Raw genomic sequence first — 20226 nt, forward strand, 5'->3', positions numbered from 1 at the left:
GTTTAGATAAATATCACTTTATAAATCTCATTTATAAAAATATAAATTTTCGTTATATCAATAAATATTTCCAACAATTTACCCATTTAAAACTTGTAAAATGATATTTTGTTGCTTATAACATAAATTTTGTAGAATGCAATAGCTAGAAATGCTAATATTCTTTGTATCAATATCATTTGTAAGAAAAAGAGAATCATTTCAATGGAGAGGTACCGTTCCAAAGAACCATTTCAACGGAGGTCTCTGTAGTATACAGAAGGTTGCATTGCCCGAGCTCCAGTGGTAGCAAGTTATTGTGATGAGCTTGTTTTCAGAGTGTTCATTTTTTAATCTCTGTATTTTCTCCATGAATTTGAAATGTACAAGAAGCTGTTCAAAGATTTTTCTTCGTTCGAACCGAAATCATGTACACAACAACCAAAATCTCTTCTGGAAAATCGCTAATGCTGTATAACGCCTATTTAATTTTCTCATCTCGTTGTTGAATTCATGATTACGATTGCCTATGACGAAATGCTTATCGATATGACTCGCGATTTCCGAACCAAGAGTTTGAACGATCAATTGAAATTTATTTATTATATCTTTTCCATTTTCTCATTTGATGTATTTATATTTTTTTTTGTTGTTCTTTTCTGAGAACTTGAATCATGTAAGGGAATTCGTTCGTTCAGCCATTATGGAGGTTGAAGGCCGAGATATTCTCGATGGTGGTAGAGGAAGTTCGATTGTTGAAAAGGGACTTGTATTGTACACCGGCAACGATTCTACTGGAATGTAAGGTTCCCTGGAAATTGACATGAATATTTGTGTATAGTAAGGAGTATAATTATCGTCAGGGTAGAAGCTTTCATTAGAGCATGTCTTGAAATTGTTCTGGAATTGAATTAACCACATTTTATTGTATAATTTGAATTTTAGTCTATCCGTAAGGTTCTCTTATCAAAGTTTTCGTTTATGTTGTTATTCGTAGTTTGAGTTCGTTTGGACAATCAACTCCGAGTTAAGCATTAGATATGCTATTAGTTCTTAGTTGAACAATTATAAAATCACCTTGAAAGTGGAATTATTGTCGGATCATTGCCACAGGTTTTACTTATTGATTAAACGCTTAAAATTGGGAGTGTAGAATCTCAAATATGAAAGAATAACTCTTAATGTATACTGATATTTAGTCAGAAACTCATTGGCATCTTTCCAGGTCTTGCACTTTTGCTCAAGGATATTGGAACCTTATCTTGGACGGTTTTGTTTGGCATATGATTATGCCTAGAAACGTTCAAATCAAAATTTATCATCTTTGGTTTTTGTGGAACATTCTTTTAAAGAGGCGTAATGGCTAGCCTTTAAACGGTTCATTCTTTTGGTATTTATATGCTGTGAAAGGAATGGAAGGATCTTTAGTTTTACTCATTCATCTTTTTTAGAGCTTAATGAATTTACTTTTGTTTAATGTGTTTTGTTAATCATTGGTGTAAATGTTCACATCCTTTTAAGGTCCTTCTATTTTATAATTAGCAATCTCTTCTGTAATCCATCAAGGGTGGTTTTGGGGTTTATTGATCTTGATAATTTCATTCATCAATATCACAGAGGTCGCAGAGCTTCTTACTAGAAGGTAATGCTGAATTCCTTATAACCTCTTTGGGATAGGAGGAAATAGTAGCGTTTTGTCTATTGAGTCTGTACAGTTGGAGATCCTTAATTGGAAAAGAATCACGTTGGATGGTTCCATTGCACTTTAAAAAAAATTATTTGCAAAATGTGTTATTAGTGATATCTATAGAGTTGGTGGTTTCCTTAGCCAATTTACCTTCTCTGCAGATGTGAAGTTTGAGCAGATGCTATATATAACTTGTGTGATTTGTCCATGCAGGCCTTCATAAAAAGAACAACCTGATACCACCTGTCTCAGCCTCCACTTTAACACTTTTCGGCCTACTCATGAGAAAACTTGAAATATTCTAAAAAGATGTGGTGTTTGGCAGCACTCAAGAAATGGTGGAATGCGAAAGACATGGATGTAGGTTCTGCTGGAACATACATGTACCTCATTTTCTTATATGATCCTTTTGATTTCCAAATCTAAATTTAAAAAAATGGGTTTCTAGACGATGTTTCTTTCCATATAGTTAAACCTTACATAACAAAATAAAAAAGAAAAAAGGTGTTTAGTTATTCTTTCCTTTTTTTTCTGTAAGTAATTGGGTAGTAGATGTACTAGGACAACCTAATTAGAATGACATTATGTACAATAGTGCCCGTCTTATTGTGATATTAAATTGAGAAAAGAGTAGTCAACAAAATTATAAAAATTTAAAATATAATTTGACACAAAGATTGGAGAAGACTGACACCAAATGTGGTAAGTCAAACTAAGGTCCTATAAGCCGATTGACATCGGTAAGACAATTACCTTCTAATGTGTGAGCTAACAAGAAATTCCATTGTGGAAGATAAACATAAGTTTTCGTTCCAAACTGAATACCAATGCTAAAGAATCTGATATCGTGGTCAAAGAGCGTTGGCAAAATAAATGAAGAATCACTAGTTATAATTATAGTTGATCAAAGATTCAAGATAAACCTACATGAATATTACAACTTTACTTGAACAAATTTGTTCTATAGGTTGTACAACTATCTCTTTGAGTTCTAACTAATAATATGAATAACAACAACAAATTACAATTGGGTTTAAAAACAAAAACAAATATTAATAATCATGTATTGATTTAATGGTAAAAAAGATACAAAAGATATAAAAGATACTTGGTCTCAATAAATGACTAAGAGGTTAATGATTCAATCTATAATAACTATCTACCTAGAAGTTAATTTTCTACGAATGACACCCAGATCTTTTAGGATATGATAGAAGTTAGCCCTAAGATATCAAATAATAAAAAAAAAAACAAATATTTGAAGATATAGCAAAGCACTCTTCATTTACGATGATCATCTGCTATAAAACTCATGGGCCTACAAATGAAGACATGGTCTACTAACCATTCAGGTAGATTTTAAGTCAATTTGATGGAAGGTGGATGCCAAATAATTTTCAAAATAGTACGACATTAAATTGTACTATTTTTATAATCGAGCATAGCATAGCATAGCATCTTACAAGTACTATGCATTAATTGAGTCAATGCATGGCTTCGGTTTCTTATGCACTCTTTAGCTTTATTATGTCTTTTTTTTTAAAAAAAAAATGTAGGTGGAAGAATCGAAGCCAATATTAAAACCTGAGCTTTTAACTTGGCATGTCATAGTGGATAAATTTAGTTCTTTGCTATTTCTTGTGAAGGTGCAATGCACCATATATCATTGTAAAATTTTCCCTATTTAGTCCACCGTTTACGTTTCTAATGAATATTAGTTAACTTGGATTTGTTTACTGACCACTGTTTATGGACCCTCTTGTGCTGCACTCCACTCCAGGCTTGGGCCAAGATCCATTTAATGGAACTTTTATCTATCCTTTGCTTGGACAAATTTGTCCCTTCCAACTACTTGATACGATGCAACTTTACTGGATAAAGTTTGCAAATCCACTTTTTAACACTCTTTCGGTGGTATCTTCTTTATTTTGGGAACATAGTATTCCTACTTTTGGGTGGATTCTTATTGGCACCTTTTCCATCTTACTTTTCTCAAGCCGCCAGTGTGCTAATACTGCTTCGGGGTTAAGTCTCCTTTTGTGCTTCTATTCCTCCCACTTTACACCCACGTTTACTCCCTCTCGAGCAATTTGATTCTAGCCACTTGCAAGCTTCAACTTGCTTTCTTTCTTCACCAATTAGGCTCGTCAAATACCTAAGCGGCAACCTTAAAAAAACAATCTTAAGAAGAGTTGTATTCCTAGTTAAATTTCAAAAACAAAAACAAGTTCTTAAAAGTTCATTTTTCAAATTTCAATCTTTGACTTCGATTGTTGTAAACTAAAATAAAAGAAAACAAAGAAACAAAAAGAGCCTAAGTGAAACCTAAAGTGAAGTATCATACTAAAGTGGTTCCCCCCTTTTGGGATGGGTGTTTATGGCACTTTGGGCATTCCCAACTTCTATTGATAACAATTGCTTTTCTTTTATAGTAAAAATGCCTTTTCTTATCCACTATGGTCTATTTTAGCCCTTTCTTTAAATCAGTGTTGAGTGAGTTGCTTACAACGGCCACACACTAAACTAGCACTAACTTCCTCGTATTACATATTATGATGCATAAAGAGAGATTTGGCAGCACTTGTTCCAACTAGGCCTCATCATTGACTTCTGCCACTTGGTTCACACCTACATCTTTCTCTATCCAAAAAATGATTTTTTCCAAAACTTTTGTTTTATTTTAATTCAATGTTTTTTTTTTTTATACCCATAAATGAGTTTTTATATATTGAATATTTGTGATTTCATGAATTGCACAATGGGTTTAAAATAATCTATTGAGTTTTTGTTTTTAAAAAGCGTCCATCGTAAGACCCTTGTACGGGAAATTATTTTATTGTGAAATGTAATAGTATAGTCTTATTAATTTTTCATTCTAATTAGCTTTATCTTTTGGAAATTATCTTTTGTAATTAAATTAAAATTTTAGGAGGGTTTAAACCACAAAATTATTAAAAATATTTTGAAATAGAGTAAAATCTCACTATTTATTTGTGATAGATAATAATAGACATTGATACATAGCGAGGTTATTTGTAAATAAATTTAATTTATTTTCTATATTTAAAAACTATCCAAATTATTAGGTATCAATATTATTTTTAATCAATGTTTAAAAAAATATTTGTTTATTTTATTAGGGTCTTTTCAAAAATATAACAATACATCAAAATATTTATACGATATAGAATAATTTTGAAAACGGAAAAAGTCCACAAGCCCACAATAGAAAATACAAAAAATGTCTTATCAATCTCGCCGTCAACAACGCGCATAATATATTTAGATCGTTTAGATTTGGTCATTTAAATTTGACTAAATGATCGTTTAGATTTGGCTACCCCAAATCTGAACGATTTTTTTTTTCAAAATTTGGTACACGATCATTTATAATTTGGCTAAACGAAAATTTTTAAGATTCTTTTGGTACACAATCGTTTATTTTTTCAAGATTATTTGATACACGATCGTTTAGATTTGACTACTTCAATCTAAATGATTCTTTATACACAATATTTTAGATTTGGTTACCCTAATCTAAACGACGTAAAAAAAAGAATAAAAAGAAGAAAGATCATGAAAAGAAATCGTAGCGAAAAAAAAAAGAAAAAAAAAGAGGAAAAGAAGAAAGACGATAAAAAATGCAACAGAAGGAAGAAAAAGAAGAAAGAAATATTTAAAAAATTGTTAACGGGCTTGGCATAAACATTTAGGGTAATTATAATAGATAACAATTTTTAGAATAATTATTAAGTATGTAGCAATATTTTTAAAAAATTGCAAATATAGCAAAGTCTATCGGTGATAGACTTCTATCATTGATAGACTCTTGTAGTTTATCAGTGATGGACCAACATTTGCTACATGGTCTATCAGTGATAGACTCCTATCATTGATAGATTTTGACAGATTTTACTATATTTGCAATTTTTTTAAAATTTTATTAAATACTTAATTATTTTGAATATAATTGCTATATTTGCAACTATCCATAAATATTTAGTAGTTCATTGTATTAAAAATTTACCTATTTTATTTGAAGGGATGAATTACTAAATGAATTGAATTAATTTTATAAAAAAGTTTAATTCAATTTACCTATTTTATAAATTATAATTTTATAAAAAAGTTTGAAAGCATACAACTATATTAAGATATAATTTAAAATTAATTGTAAATAATAAATAATTTTTCATATCATTCTAATATTTTATAGATAATCATCTCATCAAGAAATTATTTTAAATAAAAAACAAAATTATAGAGTGCATCAGAATATATATTTGAGTTAAATTTTTGTGTGTTTGTAAACTAATTTTGGTTTATATTAAAAAGTTAATAAAACAAAGAAAGACACTGAATGAATTTCTTATATATATATATATATATATATATATATATATATATATATATATATATATATATATTATGTTGTATTGTACATACATTAATTTGAGAATTTTTCAGTTTCAGGTGTTATTCAACTCATCTATATTATGATGACGACTTGTGGTGATTCACTAAGACCAAATGAAGCCACACTCTTCTAAGCCACTTTATTTGAGCACTATCTTTCTTATTAAGCACACTCACCAAGTGTGGGGAAATAATCACAATTGCTTCATTTCTCATGTTGAATCACAACACATCCTTCCTTTATCTCTATTGAAGATTCCCCCTTCTAAACTTAATCTAAATAACTTACAACTTTATGCTCTACACCCCATTGATGTAAGATGGATAAAATTGTCTACCAAAAACACACAAATAATTGGAGAGGAGCAAAATCATTTTCTATGTTAAAAAAAAAAAGTTAAATCTATTTAGCCATTTCCATACTTACCTTCTCAATTTACTTTTGAATTCATCTATGTGATTGTTATTATTTAAGTTGTCATGAGGTCAGCTCTAATAAAGACAACAAATCTACTTATATTTTACAATGATATGATATTGTCTACTTTGAGCATAAACTCTCATAACTTTGTTTTTGGTTTAATCCCAAAAAATAATATATAAATGAAAATAATTGTCCTCACTCATATTCCCACGATCACTTCCTTCTCTAAACAATGTGAGATTTTGTTCCTGCCTAATCCTGAGAGCTTACACTAAATCTAAAAGACGAACAAGATTCACTAAATTTCTTTATTTTGAACATGAGGATTTTTTCCGCAGGTTAAGACTCTGATACCGATTGAGAAGGACAACAAACCTCCACGTATCTTTACAATGATATGATATTAACTTTCATAGCTTTGTATTTTATTTCACACAAAAGTGTTTTACATTAAAAGATCCCATGCAAATGGAGATCATTATACTCACTTATATATCTAGCTACAATCACTTCCTCATCTAATTGATGTAGAATTTTATTGGCTCTTCTAACAAATATATGACATATCGTAGAAAAATAGTATTATTTTATCAAATGAGATGAGATAAAAGAGAAATATTAGTATGTAAAGACACAAGCTCATCTTTGAGCTAAACTACCTCAGCGTAGCTATGACCGAGTCTTGGTATTACTTCTAAGTCTTACATGACGACTCTGTTCCATGGGTGTAGTGGGGTAGTGAGTGAACAGAATTATTTGTACCTTACATTGAATATAAATATGTACCTGAATTTAATAAATGATTTCTTATTGTTTTTTTTTTTAAATAGAAATAGGTGAAAGCTAAAGGTTGGGAGAACTTTCCCTCCTTCAACTTTTTTGAAACCAAAATTTAGCTTCAACTTCAGTCATCTAAAATTTAGAATCTCAGTAGATGTGTACGTTAGTAACTTTAGTTGAAACGGATGTATTTATAAACTATAAATACTCCATTGTTAATAACTAAAGTAAATCGTTACAAATTTTTAAAGTTAATTTTAAAGAACTGGATTGTTAAAGATGAAAATTCAAAGGTTAAATTGTGTACTACACTGTGATGAAGAATGAAAAGTTCATCTCACTCCAAGAGAAACTGTTGAGGTGAAAACTGTGTGCATAAAATGGGAAAGAGATTGGGACTGTGGCTTCATGATCCTTAAATAATCGGAAAAAGCTGCAAATTCTGGCTCTCACGCATCCCTTTCCTCTTTTGCGTCTTCTTCAATAATCACTGTTCTTGTCACGCTTTTTTCTTTTAATTTTTAGTTTCCAATTTCCAATTTCCTTTTCTCTCTGAACAACCACAATCGATACTGACACGCCGAAAAAGAGTTTCACTTTGTGTCTGTATTTGTTTGTTAGAGACGAACCTGATATTATCATCTTTGCTAAAGAGAGAGAATCAACAAATCAACAACCAGACAAAAGCCCATAACCCCACGTTTGCCCTTTCTTTCTCTTCATTCCAAGGTGTTTTACTTTACACTAATCTCATTGTTAAAAGGGATGAGCTCTTAATTTACTGTGTGTTTATGATAATTTCATATTCTTGATTGTGGTATGGTATTTTCTTCTAAAATTTGATTTCGTGTTCTACTTGTACATTCTGAAATCTGTATGGGAATTGCAACTGTACATGGTTAGGACTTAGAAGGAAAGAAGAAGGGGAGAAAAGAAATGGTTATTACTTATAAATACCACGGATCCCTTCTTAATCTTTTCATCTTGCTGGGACCGCCATGTTTTCCTGTACTGTTTGTTAATACATATCTTTTGGTTTTTCGTCAGTCGAATGCCATTTCTCCATCTGGGTTTCACAGGATGTCGGCGGTTGAAACTCCCCGTGGTGATTCCGACCCTGCGAATCCGAGCTCCTTGCCATTTCGCGATGCTCGTTCAGCTGCTGGGAGCTGCAGCGACATGTCGGTACTTGATGATTCTGACGACCAGTCGTGGCACTCGGTTTTTGACTCCACAGCCTGGGGATCTCACGGCGAGGGTCAATTTTCCGGCGAGATAGAGGGCGTTCTGGACGCTGAAATGGGTCATTTCATCTCTGAGAGCTCGTCGGAGGTGGATTTGGAGAGCGGGGATTTGGAGGTGAAGGTGCATTTGGGGAAGATCGAAAGGGACTGCAGAATTTGTCATTTAGAGCTGGAAAGCAGTGGAGGAAGAGATAATTCTGATACTCCAATTCAGCTTGGTTGTTGCTGTCGAGGTGATTTGGGTACTGCCCACAAGCAATGTGCTGAGACTTGGTTCAAAATCAAGGGAAACACGTAAGTATTCATTCTAATTAACTCCCATTTTTCCTATCAGATTTCTTTCATCCCGTCAGAAACCCAATTCTTAATTTTAGAATCCTTTGATTATCAATGGTTTTGTTGAAGTTTTACCTAGACTTAGATTAGCTTGAGTCTTGCTAGTAGTTTAATTGGAGATAAATTGAAAATCTAAGCTCCTGAAAGATAAGAAGATGAGTTTTTCGCTTTGAAAAGATTTCTAAACTTTCTCTGCTTCTTCTTTTAGCAGCAATTCTCTTGAGTCTTCTGCCATGAATTGGCCCTCAAACAGTTCCATCTCTTTGTTGTGTTGTGTAAATTCATTATAACTACAAACTTTAAGTGGTTAGCTGGATCTTCTGCTGTCAGCATTTGGTTTTCCTTATTGTACTAGAAGTAATCAACTCAATTTTGGTGGCTTCCATCTGTTGTAACTTCTAAGTTGTTCAAAGTTAACATTTATCATTATAGTATCATGTAGATAAAATAAAAGAATGATATATGACATATCTGAAGCTTGGATATCTCCTTTTTTTCCTTTACATTTCAGAATATGATGGTGTCACACTTATGTTCCTATAAATTTCCATGTGTCGAAGTTGAACTTACAAACTTGTCCATAGCTAATCGGTTTCTCTTTTTTTTTTAATTCTTTTATTTGTGATAACGTAAATCATTCAGAGACTTCGAAGTTGGGCAGACAAATTAGAATTCGGGTTAGAAACCTTACATCAACTTGATTTTGTGTGTAAAGCTTCACTATTGAGAATGAGTATATTGTCACTAAGGGGTGTTTGTTGCAATATGAAGTTAATATGGTAGGAAATTGGTATTTGAGGTGCAGAGTTTAAAATTAAATTTCTCGATAAATATGTAAAATTTATGAAAGTTGATTTGTTGAACAACTAAGGAAGTTGGTGAGCCAGATCCTCAAAAATTTATGTCTTGTCGTATGAGAAAGTATTAATCGGATATAAATGAGGTATATGATTGTTTGTATGAAAACGACTATTTTCGAATGTAGAAATACCGTTAGACATCTTGAAGGTGCTGGAGGTCATTCTAACTCTCTAGATAAGAACATCCAATTAGCCAAATTTAGATTTCTTTTGGCCGGTTGATGTATATGATTCTGCCCATTTCAAAAAATTTGAACCTTGAACCAATTGAATTATGTTTAGGTTGAAAATTTGACGATACCTTTATATGACTATTAGCTTGACAAGTGATACAATCTTTTCCTTGCAGAATTTGCGAGATATGTGGGGCAACTGCACAAAATGTGGCAAGTCAACAAATAAATGAACCGAGCAATGCAGTTGCGGCTGCAGTAGCATCCTCAGCTTTGACAGCACCCCTAACTCTAGTCGAGACACGAACAATCTTTCACGGTCGACGCATTATGAACTTTCTGCTTGCTTGCATGCTCCTCGCATTTGCAATGTCCTGGCTTTTTCATTTCAAGTTAATGTCATAGACTTAGGAAGAAGGAAGAAAATTAATGAAGAAAGAAAAATCTAGAGGCATTCCAAGTTCTTGAGGCAATTTGGGTTTTCTTCAGGCCTTTGTATATATATTTTCACTTCAGTTTGATTAGTTTATTTTGAAGGGGTTGGTTTATTTAGGCATCTCTCAGTTGTAGTGTAGTGAATGCATAGAAATACGTTTCTCTAAACCTGTGTTGGTTGACATGAGCAACTACACAAGTACATAAATTGTTTGGCAGTCTTTTAAAAAAAAAAGAAAAAAAAATCTAATTTTTTAGATCTAAATATTATGTTTGTTAAATTTTGAGTGTTTGAATTTGCCATTACCCCAAAAGGATAGATTTTTCCACCTTTCTTTGAGTAATAAGGATCATAGACTTCGCAAATTTAAAAACGAAAAAAAAAAGCCTAAACAACTACCTCATGAATTATACTACTAAAAAAGAAAGAAGAGTAGTTTTATAAATCTTCATTTACTTTCCTTTTTTTTTTTTTTGTCTTTAAATATTTTGAAAAGACTGCCAAACAATTTTTGTACATAAATTTATTGCAAAATTTTATTATCTCGAAACAACTTCAAAACACCAACCCACATAATTGGATCAGTTGACATACTCTCAATCATTAAACTCAAAGAAAAGACTTAAAAACATTTTTTCTTTTGTGGTTAAAAATATCAGAGATCGCTCGCAAAGACATTTAATCTAATTTGACCAGACAAGTTTCTTTACCTTTTTTATGAATCTTAATATATCTGCATTCTTCTAATAAGACGTAAAATCAACCAAATCTACTATTTAACATGAAATCCCTGAAGGGAGGGATAAGCCATCAGTTGAGATACCAATAAACGCAAGCAAAATTCAACGGAATTAATCTCTTTCTAACAAATCTATCTCAATAAACTGTAAACTAACAAAAAAAAAAAAAAAGGGTAAAATTACAAGGCAAAGAAAAAACAAAGGTCCCATTCTATTCGATACTAATGTCTCCCTCAGGTTCTTCTTTTGCTTTGGTGAGATTGAAATCAAGCACAGCCTTGTCAAATGTGTTCCTCACATGCTGGCACACCACCATCAAGTTCTGACAAGCATCTTTCAAAACTTCTCTAGCAGGATCACCTGCCATGTTCAATCAGAAACCCCTTTCATCAGTGATCACTAATGCTATTACTAATGCTACTAATAATGCATAGTCACTTCAATAAATAGCCTTCTGTTTGCTATATTGCCCCTACCATTTTCCCATGTGCTTTGCTTTTCCCTAGTAATCAATAATAGCTTTGTCTACTTTCAACTGCAGATCACTGGGTTCAACAAATCCAACCATGGAGAAAGAGTAAAGACCATTCATTCGTGACACTATTTGTTTAGGCCTCAACCTCAAACATCTTGGTACGTTGGGTTTTACTTTACAATTGCAAATGGGCATGCATATATGTTTAAGATTAAATTATAGATCTATGACCCTACTTGAATAGGATCTATTCTCTAGGTTGTACGACTATGTTCTTGAGATCTAGTGTACCTAATAGGTATATTATCATTTTAAAAAGTTTTAAATATGGCTTTCAAACTTTGAAGTGTAATTAATAATGTGTAGTCATACTTATTAACATTGTAATGCGGAAAAAAGTGGATAATTGAATAAAATAAACAAGCATATGCAATATACTATCTTTTCAAAGCAACGTATCAAATCCCTTTTATGTGCTAATATTATTTTCTATAGTTATATACTTCCTACTATTTTTCTGTCATGTTACACCTAATCAACTAATATTTGTCGAATACATATATCATGTCAATGTGAGTTACCAGTGTTGATGGTAAGAACTCCGTACAATAGCTATTCAAATTTTGGACAAATAATTGAATCTTGTTAAAGTTATAGAACCCTAAGTTCAAGTACTAAAATTTATTTTTTACCATGACCTTACTTGAACAGGGTCAGTTCTATATGTTGTAGAACTGTCTACTTGAGTTCTATTTAATTTAATAACGGGGTTCTAGCAAAGCTACAAGGATCCAACATGTGTTCTAAAAAAAAAGGCGACTTTGTTGGAAAAAAAAATTTCTTACAAGGATCAGACTTCGCATGGATCCAAAAGCTATATATCTCATGAATGCATAAATTAGATGTAAATAAAGAAGAAAAATCAAGATAGAACAAATCCAATCATTAGAAAAAAATTCCCGAAATGTGAACCAATTAGAGAGTCGAACAACCTAAAATATTACCTGTTGTCTGGACTCTAATATTAACTCGATTATCTGAAGGATGAGGGATGCTGTACCCACAGAATGTCACTCTTGGACTGCCAGATGATATTGCAAGTTATTTAAAAGTATATCAGATATGGTTTACTAAAGTATAACAACAATCTAAACCAGCTTTTTTTAACAGGGGAAAGAAACCACAACCAAATGATCAATTCCTATTGCTCTAATAGGTGAAAAAAAATGTCAACATATTTATAACTCTTCTGAATGGACAATGAAAGAACGCACATTAACGCATGCAATGGCTGTACATTATTTATCAATTTATGCCTCATGGATTATCCAAGAACCTAAATAATTCTTTAAGGACCTTGTGAATTATATGTTCACAAGAACCAAGAATCTACTTAATTATTAATGTCATGAATTAATAGCAAGATGAAATGGTTAAAAAAAATGAGCGTTGACATTTCAAAGTATTCACTCAAGAATAACTGAATAAGAGCTCCTACTCTTGATTCAAAGTGTATCTGAGAGCATTTGCAAGTGTATGATCTTCATCAGCCATAGAAAATGTTGATTTGGTCTCATCTGTAAAGGATCCATGTTCCATTGCTAACAAAAAAAAAATAATAATAATAATAATAAATAAATAAATAAAAAGAAAAACCAGACAAAACCAACATCCTGATTAAAAATGAAGGCAAATAAATTGAGAACATCAAGGAAAATAAACCAAAAGTCTACAAAAATAGCAAAAAATTGATAACGCAAGGAAAAAAAACAAAATTCTACAAAACCAATGGAGCCAAGAAGTTGAAATCTCTTTTCCACCAACTCTTAAGAATTGAAATATCAATCTACGGGCATTAACAAAAGTGCAGGTATGTAAGATTAGCTAGACTGCTTTCATGATTCTTCAACTATTCCCACGAACCTCAATGATCTATAGCACATACATATACGTAGCTTGAAGAAGAAATTTTGATGAGTTATTTCGTCAAGACTATATTACTATCCTTACAAGCTTTACTTGTATGGATGTTACTCCTAAAAGGCTAGAAAGAGAAGCCACTGAAGTGTTAGGTCTAAGTATGAAGAAGATTTGAATGCACTATTGAGCAATAAATATATGACTACTCATTCATTCTTTCCTATCAATTACACTTTTAGGGAGAATTGACTGCAACTCTCTTAACAGAATGTAAGAGTTAGAGTAACATGTCTAGTTTCATAGAGTGCCTTGAGAAACCACTTTTACAAGGCATCACTTTTACAAGAGAGCTATTAGTTTTTTAATCTAAAAAGAACCGATGATCAAATTGGCATGATTAAATCTGTTTCAATCTTACCACTTAGGAGATCTTAAGCTAACTCCAATAGTATCATCACCTCTTTCACGATAACATTCAGATATGGTGAACCAAAACTAATACAACATTAAGTTCACTTTTCAGGTTTTGGGCATGCAGCATAGGGCCTCTTTCATGTATTCTAGTTCCCCTTATAGGATAGTACTAATGAGTAAAATTCCAAATCAATTCACTATTCTTTAGTTCATGTCAGCACCATACTTTAACATAGCCCTAAACACAAAGAAAATTACATTGAAAAAATAACCTAGAGTTAGATGTCTTGAAATACCGATCTTTTAACATAAATTCCATTAGATTCTTCCTAACCAAAACTGCAAAAATCACTCAATTCAACAATGCCACACAGCTATTGCTTACAACACATGAATAAGCAACAAACATTCGCATAGCTCACTTGTTGATAGGTGCCTTGACCATACATAAATACATACATATATATACACATATATGTATATACGAGAGAGAACTGATTACCAAGAGAGAAGAATGGCGAGAAGATCAAGTAACTGATTACCAAGAGAGAAGAATGGCGAGAAGATCAAGTAGTTGCGGTCGGTGGCCGGCCAGCCGGTGAGTTGGAGAGCAGAGACGCTGGGAGAGAGAATAAATCACAAAAACGAAAAAGAAGTTGTATGGGGTTTAAGGTTTAGGCCCTTTTGATTTGATGATTCGGTCACGCCGGTCCGTTTGAACCGAACCGTCCAAAATCCGATTCCTGAGTTTTGATGTGGACCAACCCTAAGTGACCGGGTTGGGAAAAATTGAACCCTATTGATTCAATCCTCAAGGGTAACCCAACCCAAAAAATGTGGACCAACCCTATGTGACCGGGTTAGGCCAGGTTGGATTGGCGGGTTGGTATTTTTTTCAATTATATTATACTTTAAATTTTTATATTGGTAAGAATTTAATTTTCATCATTTTCATAGTCTTTCAACTCAAATTTTAATATTCTTTTCAAATTCGAAATTTAAGTTCAAAATCATTCAAAAAATTAATCACACAAAATAGCAATGTCCATTAAAATTTAAAAATACATTCAAAAATTCAAATTGATATAAAAAGTAATAATCACATAAAATAGGAATGTCAATAATGTCTAATAATGTCAAAAATAGATTCAAAAGTTCAAAATTAAATAATTTCCACTAAAAATACATTAAAATGTTCAAAGTTTAATAAAAAAAAATTTCCATTTGTGTCCGCAATGCCCCATGTCCACCATGGACCAAAATGACTCCTCAAATTTATATAAGCATTAGAACTTAAAATTACATGATTGTATAACTATTCAACTAAAGCCTTAATTTTTAGATGAATTTATAATGACACACAACCTTTGGCACTGTCCAATTGATAAAATCCAGTACTTTAATTTAAAAATGATGTTCGACCAAAATTAGTGTTTCCAAGATCCAAATTTATGGTCGGTCTTCTCATCACTCACTCAACAACAAACAACAATGTAACAATACAAGAATGGCACTTTGGACTATATATCAATTAACCCAAAATCTTACTCTTTAATTTAAAAGAAAAATAGAGTCAAGGAAACAGTGCACATGTACGTACTCCCCCAAACACCTGTTTTATAAACACTTCTAAATATTCAATTCCATAAGCCACCCCTCAAATAAAATCATCTACAAAGGATGTTTTTGGATCTAATTCATCACATGAAAAATCTTTGGATTTCTATTATTTTTCTATGTGTGATTAATAAGCTGAAAATAATAATAATAATACACACTGAGGTTTGAACAAAATATTGCTCTAAATCATTAATATCTCCGGCAGTATTTTTCAAAGCAAAAAAACAATTAGAAAAAAAATGAAAGTTAGGTCAGATGGGAACAATGAACAAACCTTGGACAAAACAAGATGAAGAACCCGACAACACAAGATGAAGAACCCAAAATGTGAAGTCCGTCGAACTTGCGATCTGAACGTGCAGTCGAACTTGCGATTGGAACGTGTAAAGGCGAATCGTGCCGTCGAACTTACGATCTAAATGTGCAAAGGCCGGCGGCGGAATGTAAAGGTCGCCGGAATCTTATCGCCGAAATGTGAACGTCGAACTGTCGAAGGGGGATTGAATGCGCTAAAGGGATTGGGCGAAACGAATTTAGGTTTTTTTTATATATATACCCCTAAACCGGGTTGGGTTGGGTCAACCCGGCCCTTAATTTCCCAACCCGGTAATCCGGCCCATCTTTTTTTTTTTTTTTCAATTTTTTAACTCAACCCAACTCAAAACATAATTTAACCCAACCCAACCCTTACGGTTTGGGTTGGGTAGTCGAATTGGTCGGGTTACGGTGTTTTTTGAACACCCCTAGAAAGTACTACTCTTTAAACCTAAAATCAAGAAGTAAGAATGTTGTAAAATACTTTGCTATTACATCGTCATAGGGATTTAGCAGCGGGGTTTTGCCTTCTCCTATCAACTACTGATCAGATTCATCAAACCCATAAAAACCCAGAGCTTCGTTTTTGAAAATTTGCTTTGGCATTTCATTTTGAAGTGAGTTTCTAGAAATTTTCTTTTCGGTTTGTTCTATATCAATCGTTCCTATTCGGTGTGTAATCGTTCCTTTTTGGGATTGAGATTTTTTTTTTGATTCATAGTTTCAATGGCTTCTCCGAACAATATGCCATCGGCTGTCGACAAGGAACAGGTTAGTTTTGATTTATTTATTCAGTTTTTTACTCTGTTTTTTAAAATTTATAGCCGTGATGTGGGATTCTAGTACTTGGATCGAGTGTTTTGAGAGTATCCCAGGTCAATAGTGGAATCTATGTGTTTTATTGTGGTGGGTTTTATCGAATTGAACTAATGTAATTGTTAGGGCACGAAGGAGAGAGATGAAGGATGGTTGTAGGATAATTTTTTTCATTAATTGAATGAAAGACACTCATTAGGCAGATGGTTTTCATGCTTAAGTTTATGATCTTTTATGCTTTGATATGTTTTGTTACTGAACTCTGTCCATTTGGTGATGAATATGTTCAATTTATTAGCCTTTGATGATTCTTTATCGTGATGATATAACTTAAATTTAGATTATAAATTCATAATTTTCAACTTGAATTTTTTTCGATTTTTTTTTTGTTTTTTTTTTTTTGCATTGGAGCAGATATTTGGTATGGCAGAAAAGGAGATGGAATATCGAGTTGAATTGTTCAACAAGTAGGTTTTATACATTTTCTTTTAATTATTTCACCTTTTTAATAAAAATATTTGGAAATGAAAGAAACATAGAAGTTTTTTCATTGAAAAAACATGAAAAAACATTCTAGATATCTGAGCTTCATGTTTTTTCTACCTTCTTCATAGACTTTGAACGTCATGCCTTTGTCTTTTTGTCTTTCAGGCTTACACAATCATGTTTCAACAAATGTGTTGATAAGAGGTAGGGCAGTTGTCTTACATATCTATCTTTGCATATTGTATGCTTTCTAATCATGGAATTCAATTTCCTATGTCTCATTCATTTTGAGATTTATGCATGGTCTTTTGTTAATTAACAGCTACCATCTTTTTTAGGTATAAGGAATCTGAGCTGAATATGGGTGAAAATAGTTGTATTGACCGCTGCGTCTCCAAGTACTGGCATGTAAGCTGATTTCTATCTTCTATGCTCTGTTGTTTAGTTTATGAGATATGTGATGATCCAATTATACACAAGACTTTATTCTCTATTGTGATTGAAAGTACAGAGACGAATTCATTTAGCTCTTCTTAATCACACTGTTCTTATTGAAATATCATGCTTAAATAAAATCTTTGTAGTCTATGAAATGAAATTTAAATGAATCCATGTGTTTTTGTTGTCTACTTCCGATTTACAAATCAACATTTGTTATGAATATAGTAATATCAATTATATTTGACTTAGGGGCATGACGCATTTGATAAATAAAACCAGGTGTCTCATGATAAAACAGAAACCATTGGTAAATTCCTCTTATTATTACCCTGGATTTTCTTTCAAAGTTCAACAAACATGTAGGTTGAGGGATTCAAACCACTAATCTCTAGGTCAAGAGTTATGTTTAAACCAGTCATGTTTTGGTGTCAACCTGAATTTCTCCTTCTCCAGCATTCCAAATTAAAATAGAAAAAAAGTTCCAAATTTCATTCAATGATGAAACTCTTGGATCGATCAGTTGGCTTTTAATAGCAGATATATTTGGGGTATCAACAGGATATTAGCAAGATCCTAATGGCAATTAGCTAAGGATGTATTTGGTTTAAATAGAGAGTTAGGAACTACCTTGCCGATCGACCAGTGTTGAACTTTGAGAGAGAGAGCTCTCTCGAAACACGATTGAGTATTGATGTAGTTTTCTTCTGATATTAAAATAAAGTTCTATTTTGTGTTTCGTGTTATTATGATTCAAAGACATGATTAAGGCGCATACATAGTCTACGGGACTATTTCTTGGCCACAGTTTCTCCTGTAACTTAAAAAAGCTTCAACATAATTTTAAACTCATTCCTCCCCAGTTTGAGAGAAAATCACTTTCTCAATCAGCTTGTTTACAATAAAACGTCTCGCCGGAACTCGCATAATCTGTTGTTGACTGATTGAATCCATCCTAAATATATATCTCATTAGTTATTTAATGGTATTGATTCTTAATTTGTTGTGCTTCAGGTAACCAATTTGATCGGCCAGCTACTCGGGTCTGGTAGACCTCCAATGTGAGCTGATTCATGATTTGTATAATTGTCAGTGAGTTGGGAATGAAGAACTTTTGGTTTAAGCATTTTTGGTCTGATTAGTTCTCCATTTCATGAAATAATTTAGTTTTTCTGTCCGAGAAAGCATTGATAATGACACATTCCTTGTCAATTTTATAGTTTTCATTTCACCATTAACTATGAATTTAAATTTCTAGAAAATATTCGATTGGGTCTCTATACCCTTTCTTTTATTAGTTCCTCAAGATCCTACTGGCTATGCTTTGCCTCTTGAATATCTTCCTTGCCAATTCTTTGATTTTAATGGCTGAAGAGGAATGTTAAATAAAGTATTGTAGACTTCTGTCTCAAATTTATTTTGCCAGTCCTTTTGTTAAAATTGTAGCAATATGGATTCTTTTATTCATATTAAACAAAAGTAATTTGTACAGATTTCACAAAGACAGTTTACATGGATTCATTAGTTACAAATTCACATGATAACTCGGAGTTTAGCCGGAAATCTCAACGGATTTCACATCTGTTTTCTTTCCTTCCGCCTTCGGGACCGTCACAGTAAGAACTCCGTTTTCCATTGATGCCCTAATTTCCTCCGTTTTCGCATCCTCCGGCATCCTAAATCTCCTCTGAAACTTTCCACTGCTTCGTTCTATCCGATGCCATTTCTCGTTCTTATCCTCTTTTTCTACATTTCGTTCGCCGCTAATCTGAATCACTTTTCCGTCTTCAATCTCCACTTTCACTTCCTCTTTCTTCAGTCCAGGCAGATCGGCTTTCAGAACATGAGCCTCCGGCGTCTCCTTCCAATCTACACGAGCGTTCACTATAGCTGAAGTTTCTCGAGCGATTTCGGGAAAGTGAGATGAAATTGAAGAAGGGAAGTGAAAATCGAATGGATCTGAGAGGTCGAACGTGGCAAATGGATCGAAGACACTGCTCTGTCGGCCATTGAAAAAGCTTGGAATCATCGACATCTTCGTAGGTTTAGTTTGAACAACTTAATCGGACTTGAATTGGAGAATTGAAATCGAAACTTAGAAGCGCTTTGATGGAATTCAACAATGATCTTGGTAGAATTAGTGGTTTGGAGTTTCTGACTGGTGAAGAAAGTGAAAGAGGCGAGAAATTATAGCAAGTGGGCGAAGATTCTGGTTTCTTCTAGAAGGTTTCTCTATTCTTTGAAATATCATCGCTTTTGTCATCGTATGAATATGAACCTTCTAGGCTTTCACCCAATCATTTTATAACGGGCTTGATTAATATGAAGTTTATAAAGATCCAAAGTACAAATATTATAAACATAAATTTGAAAGTCGGAAAATACAATTCAATCCATATTTTAATGTTGAATTGAGATTGGGTTGGAAATACAATTTAAGTTATTAGAATTATTAACTTGTTGGAAATACAATTTGAGTTATTAAGATTGTCAACCAATGATATAATTGAGTTGAGAATGTTCCCTAACCAAACTCTTCTCAATCCATTTATATTCCTATATAGACATGTATTAATATATATAGTATACAGTAAAATCTATTATCAGTACTATATTTATCCAAATTTGTTGAAGTTGTTGCAAATATAACACTAAGTTTAGAGTAGT

General features: G+C 32.5%; 4 protein-coding genes and 1 long non-coding RNA gene across 7 annotated transcripts; 3 read left to right on the top strand and 2 right to left on the bottom strand.

The window, feature by feature from the left end:
* Window positions 1-191: 191 nt before the first annotated feature.
* LOC127144444 (uncharacterized) lies at window positions 192-2181 on the top strand. Its single transcript, XR_007816083.1, has 2 exons — window positions 192-780; window positions 1880-2181. It is a non-coding gene; the product is annotated as an uncharacterized LOC127144444 (long non-coding RNA).
* A 6041-nt stretch (window positions 2182-8222) lies between these two features.
* LOC103497107 (uncharacterized) lies at window positions 8223-10599 on the top strand. The gene is made up of 2 exons (XM_008459192.3): window positions 8223-8824; window positions 10076-10599. The coding sequence occupies exons 1-2, from the start codon at window positions 8223-8225 to the stop codon at window positions 10302-10304; spliced, it is 831 nt and encodes a 276-aa protein (XP_008457414.2). The 3' UTR covers window positions 10305-10599.
* Window positions 10600-11089: 490 nt separating this feature from the next.
* LOC103497108 (uncharacterized) lies at window positions 11090-16041 on the bottom strand. Of its 3 annotated transcripts, none has more exons than XM_051080397.1 (5): window positions 15779-16041; window positions 14427-14503; window positions 13049-13151; window positions 12555-12631; window positions 11090-11435 (listed from the first exon to the last, which is right to left on the bottom strand). In XM_051080397.1, the coding sequence occupies exons 3-5, from the start codon at window positions 13147-13149 to the stop codon at window positions 11287-11289; spliced, it is 327 nt and encodes a 108-aa protein (XP_050936354.1). In that variant the 5' UTR covers window positions 13150-13151; window positions 14427-14503; window positions 15779-16041; the 3' UTR covers window positions 11090-11286. The 3 variants fall into 3 exon arrangements, with proteins under 3 accessions (XP_050936354.1, XP_008457417.2, XP_008457416.2); XM_008459195.3 differs by having other exon boundaries at window positions 14387-14503; XM_008459194.3 differs by lacking the exon at window positions 14427-14503.
* A 226-nt stretch (window positions 16042-16267) lies between these two features.
* On the top strand, window positions 16268-19717 carry LOC103497109 (mitochondrial import inner membrane translocase subunit TIM10). Its single transcript, XM_008459196.3, has 6 exons — window positions 16268-16436; window positions 16541-16590; window positions 17050-17102; window positions 17287-17325; window positions 17460-17529; window positions 18574-19717. Exons 2-6 carry the CDS (start codon window positions 16546-16548, stop codon window positions 18622-18624), a joined length of 258 nt encoding a protein of 85 aa, XP_008457418.1. The 5' UTR covers window positions 16268-16436; window positions 16541-16545; the 3' UTR covers window positions 18625-19717.
* LOC103497111 (18.5 kDa class I heat shock protein-like) lies at window positions 18989-19594 on the bottom strand. Its single transcript, XM_008459197.3, has one exon. It carries the CDS (start codon window positions 19592-19594, stop codon window positions 19112-19114), a length of 483 nt encoding a protein of 160 aa, XP_008457419.1. The 3' UTR covers window positions 18989-19111.
* Window positions 19718-20226: the final 509 nt, after the last annotated feature.

The sequence above is a fragment of the Cucumis melo genome, chromosome 12 (genome assembly GCF_025177605.1).
Source record: "Cucumis melo cultivar AY chromosome 12, USDA_Cmelo_AY_1.0, whole genome shotgun sequence".
Lineage (NCBI taxonomy): Eukaryota > Viridiplantae > Streptophyta > Magnoliopsida > Cucurbitales > Cucurbitaceae > Cucumis > Cucumis melo.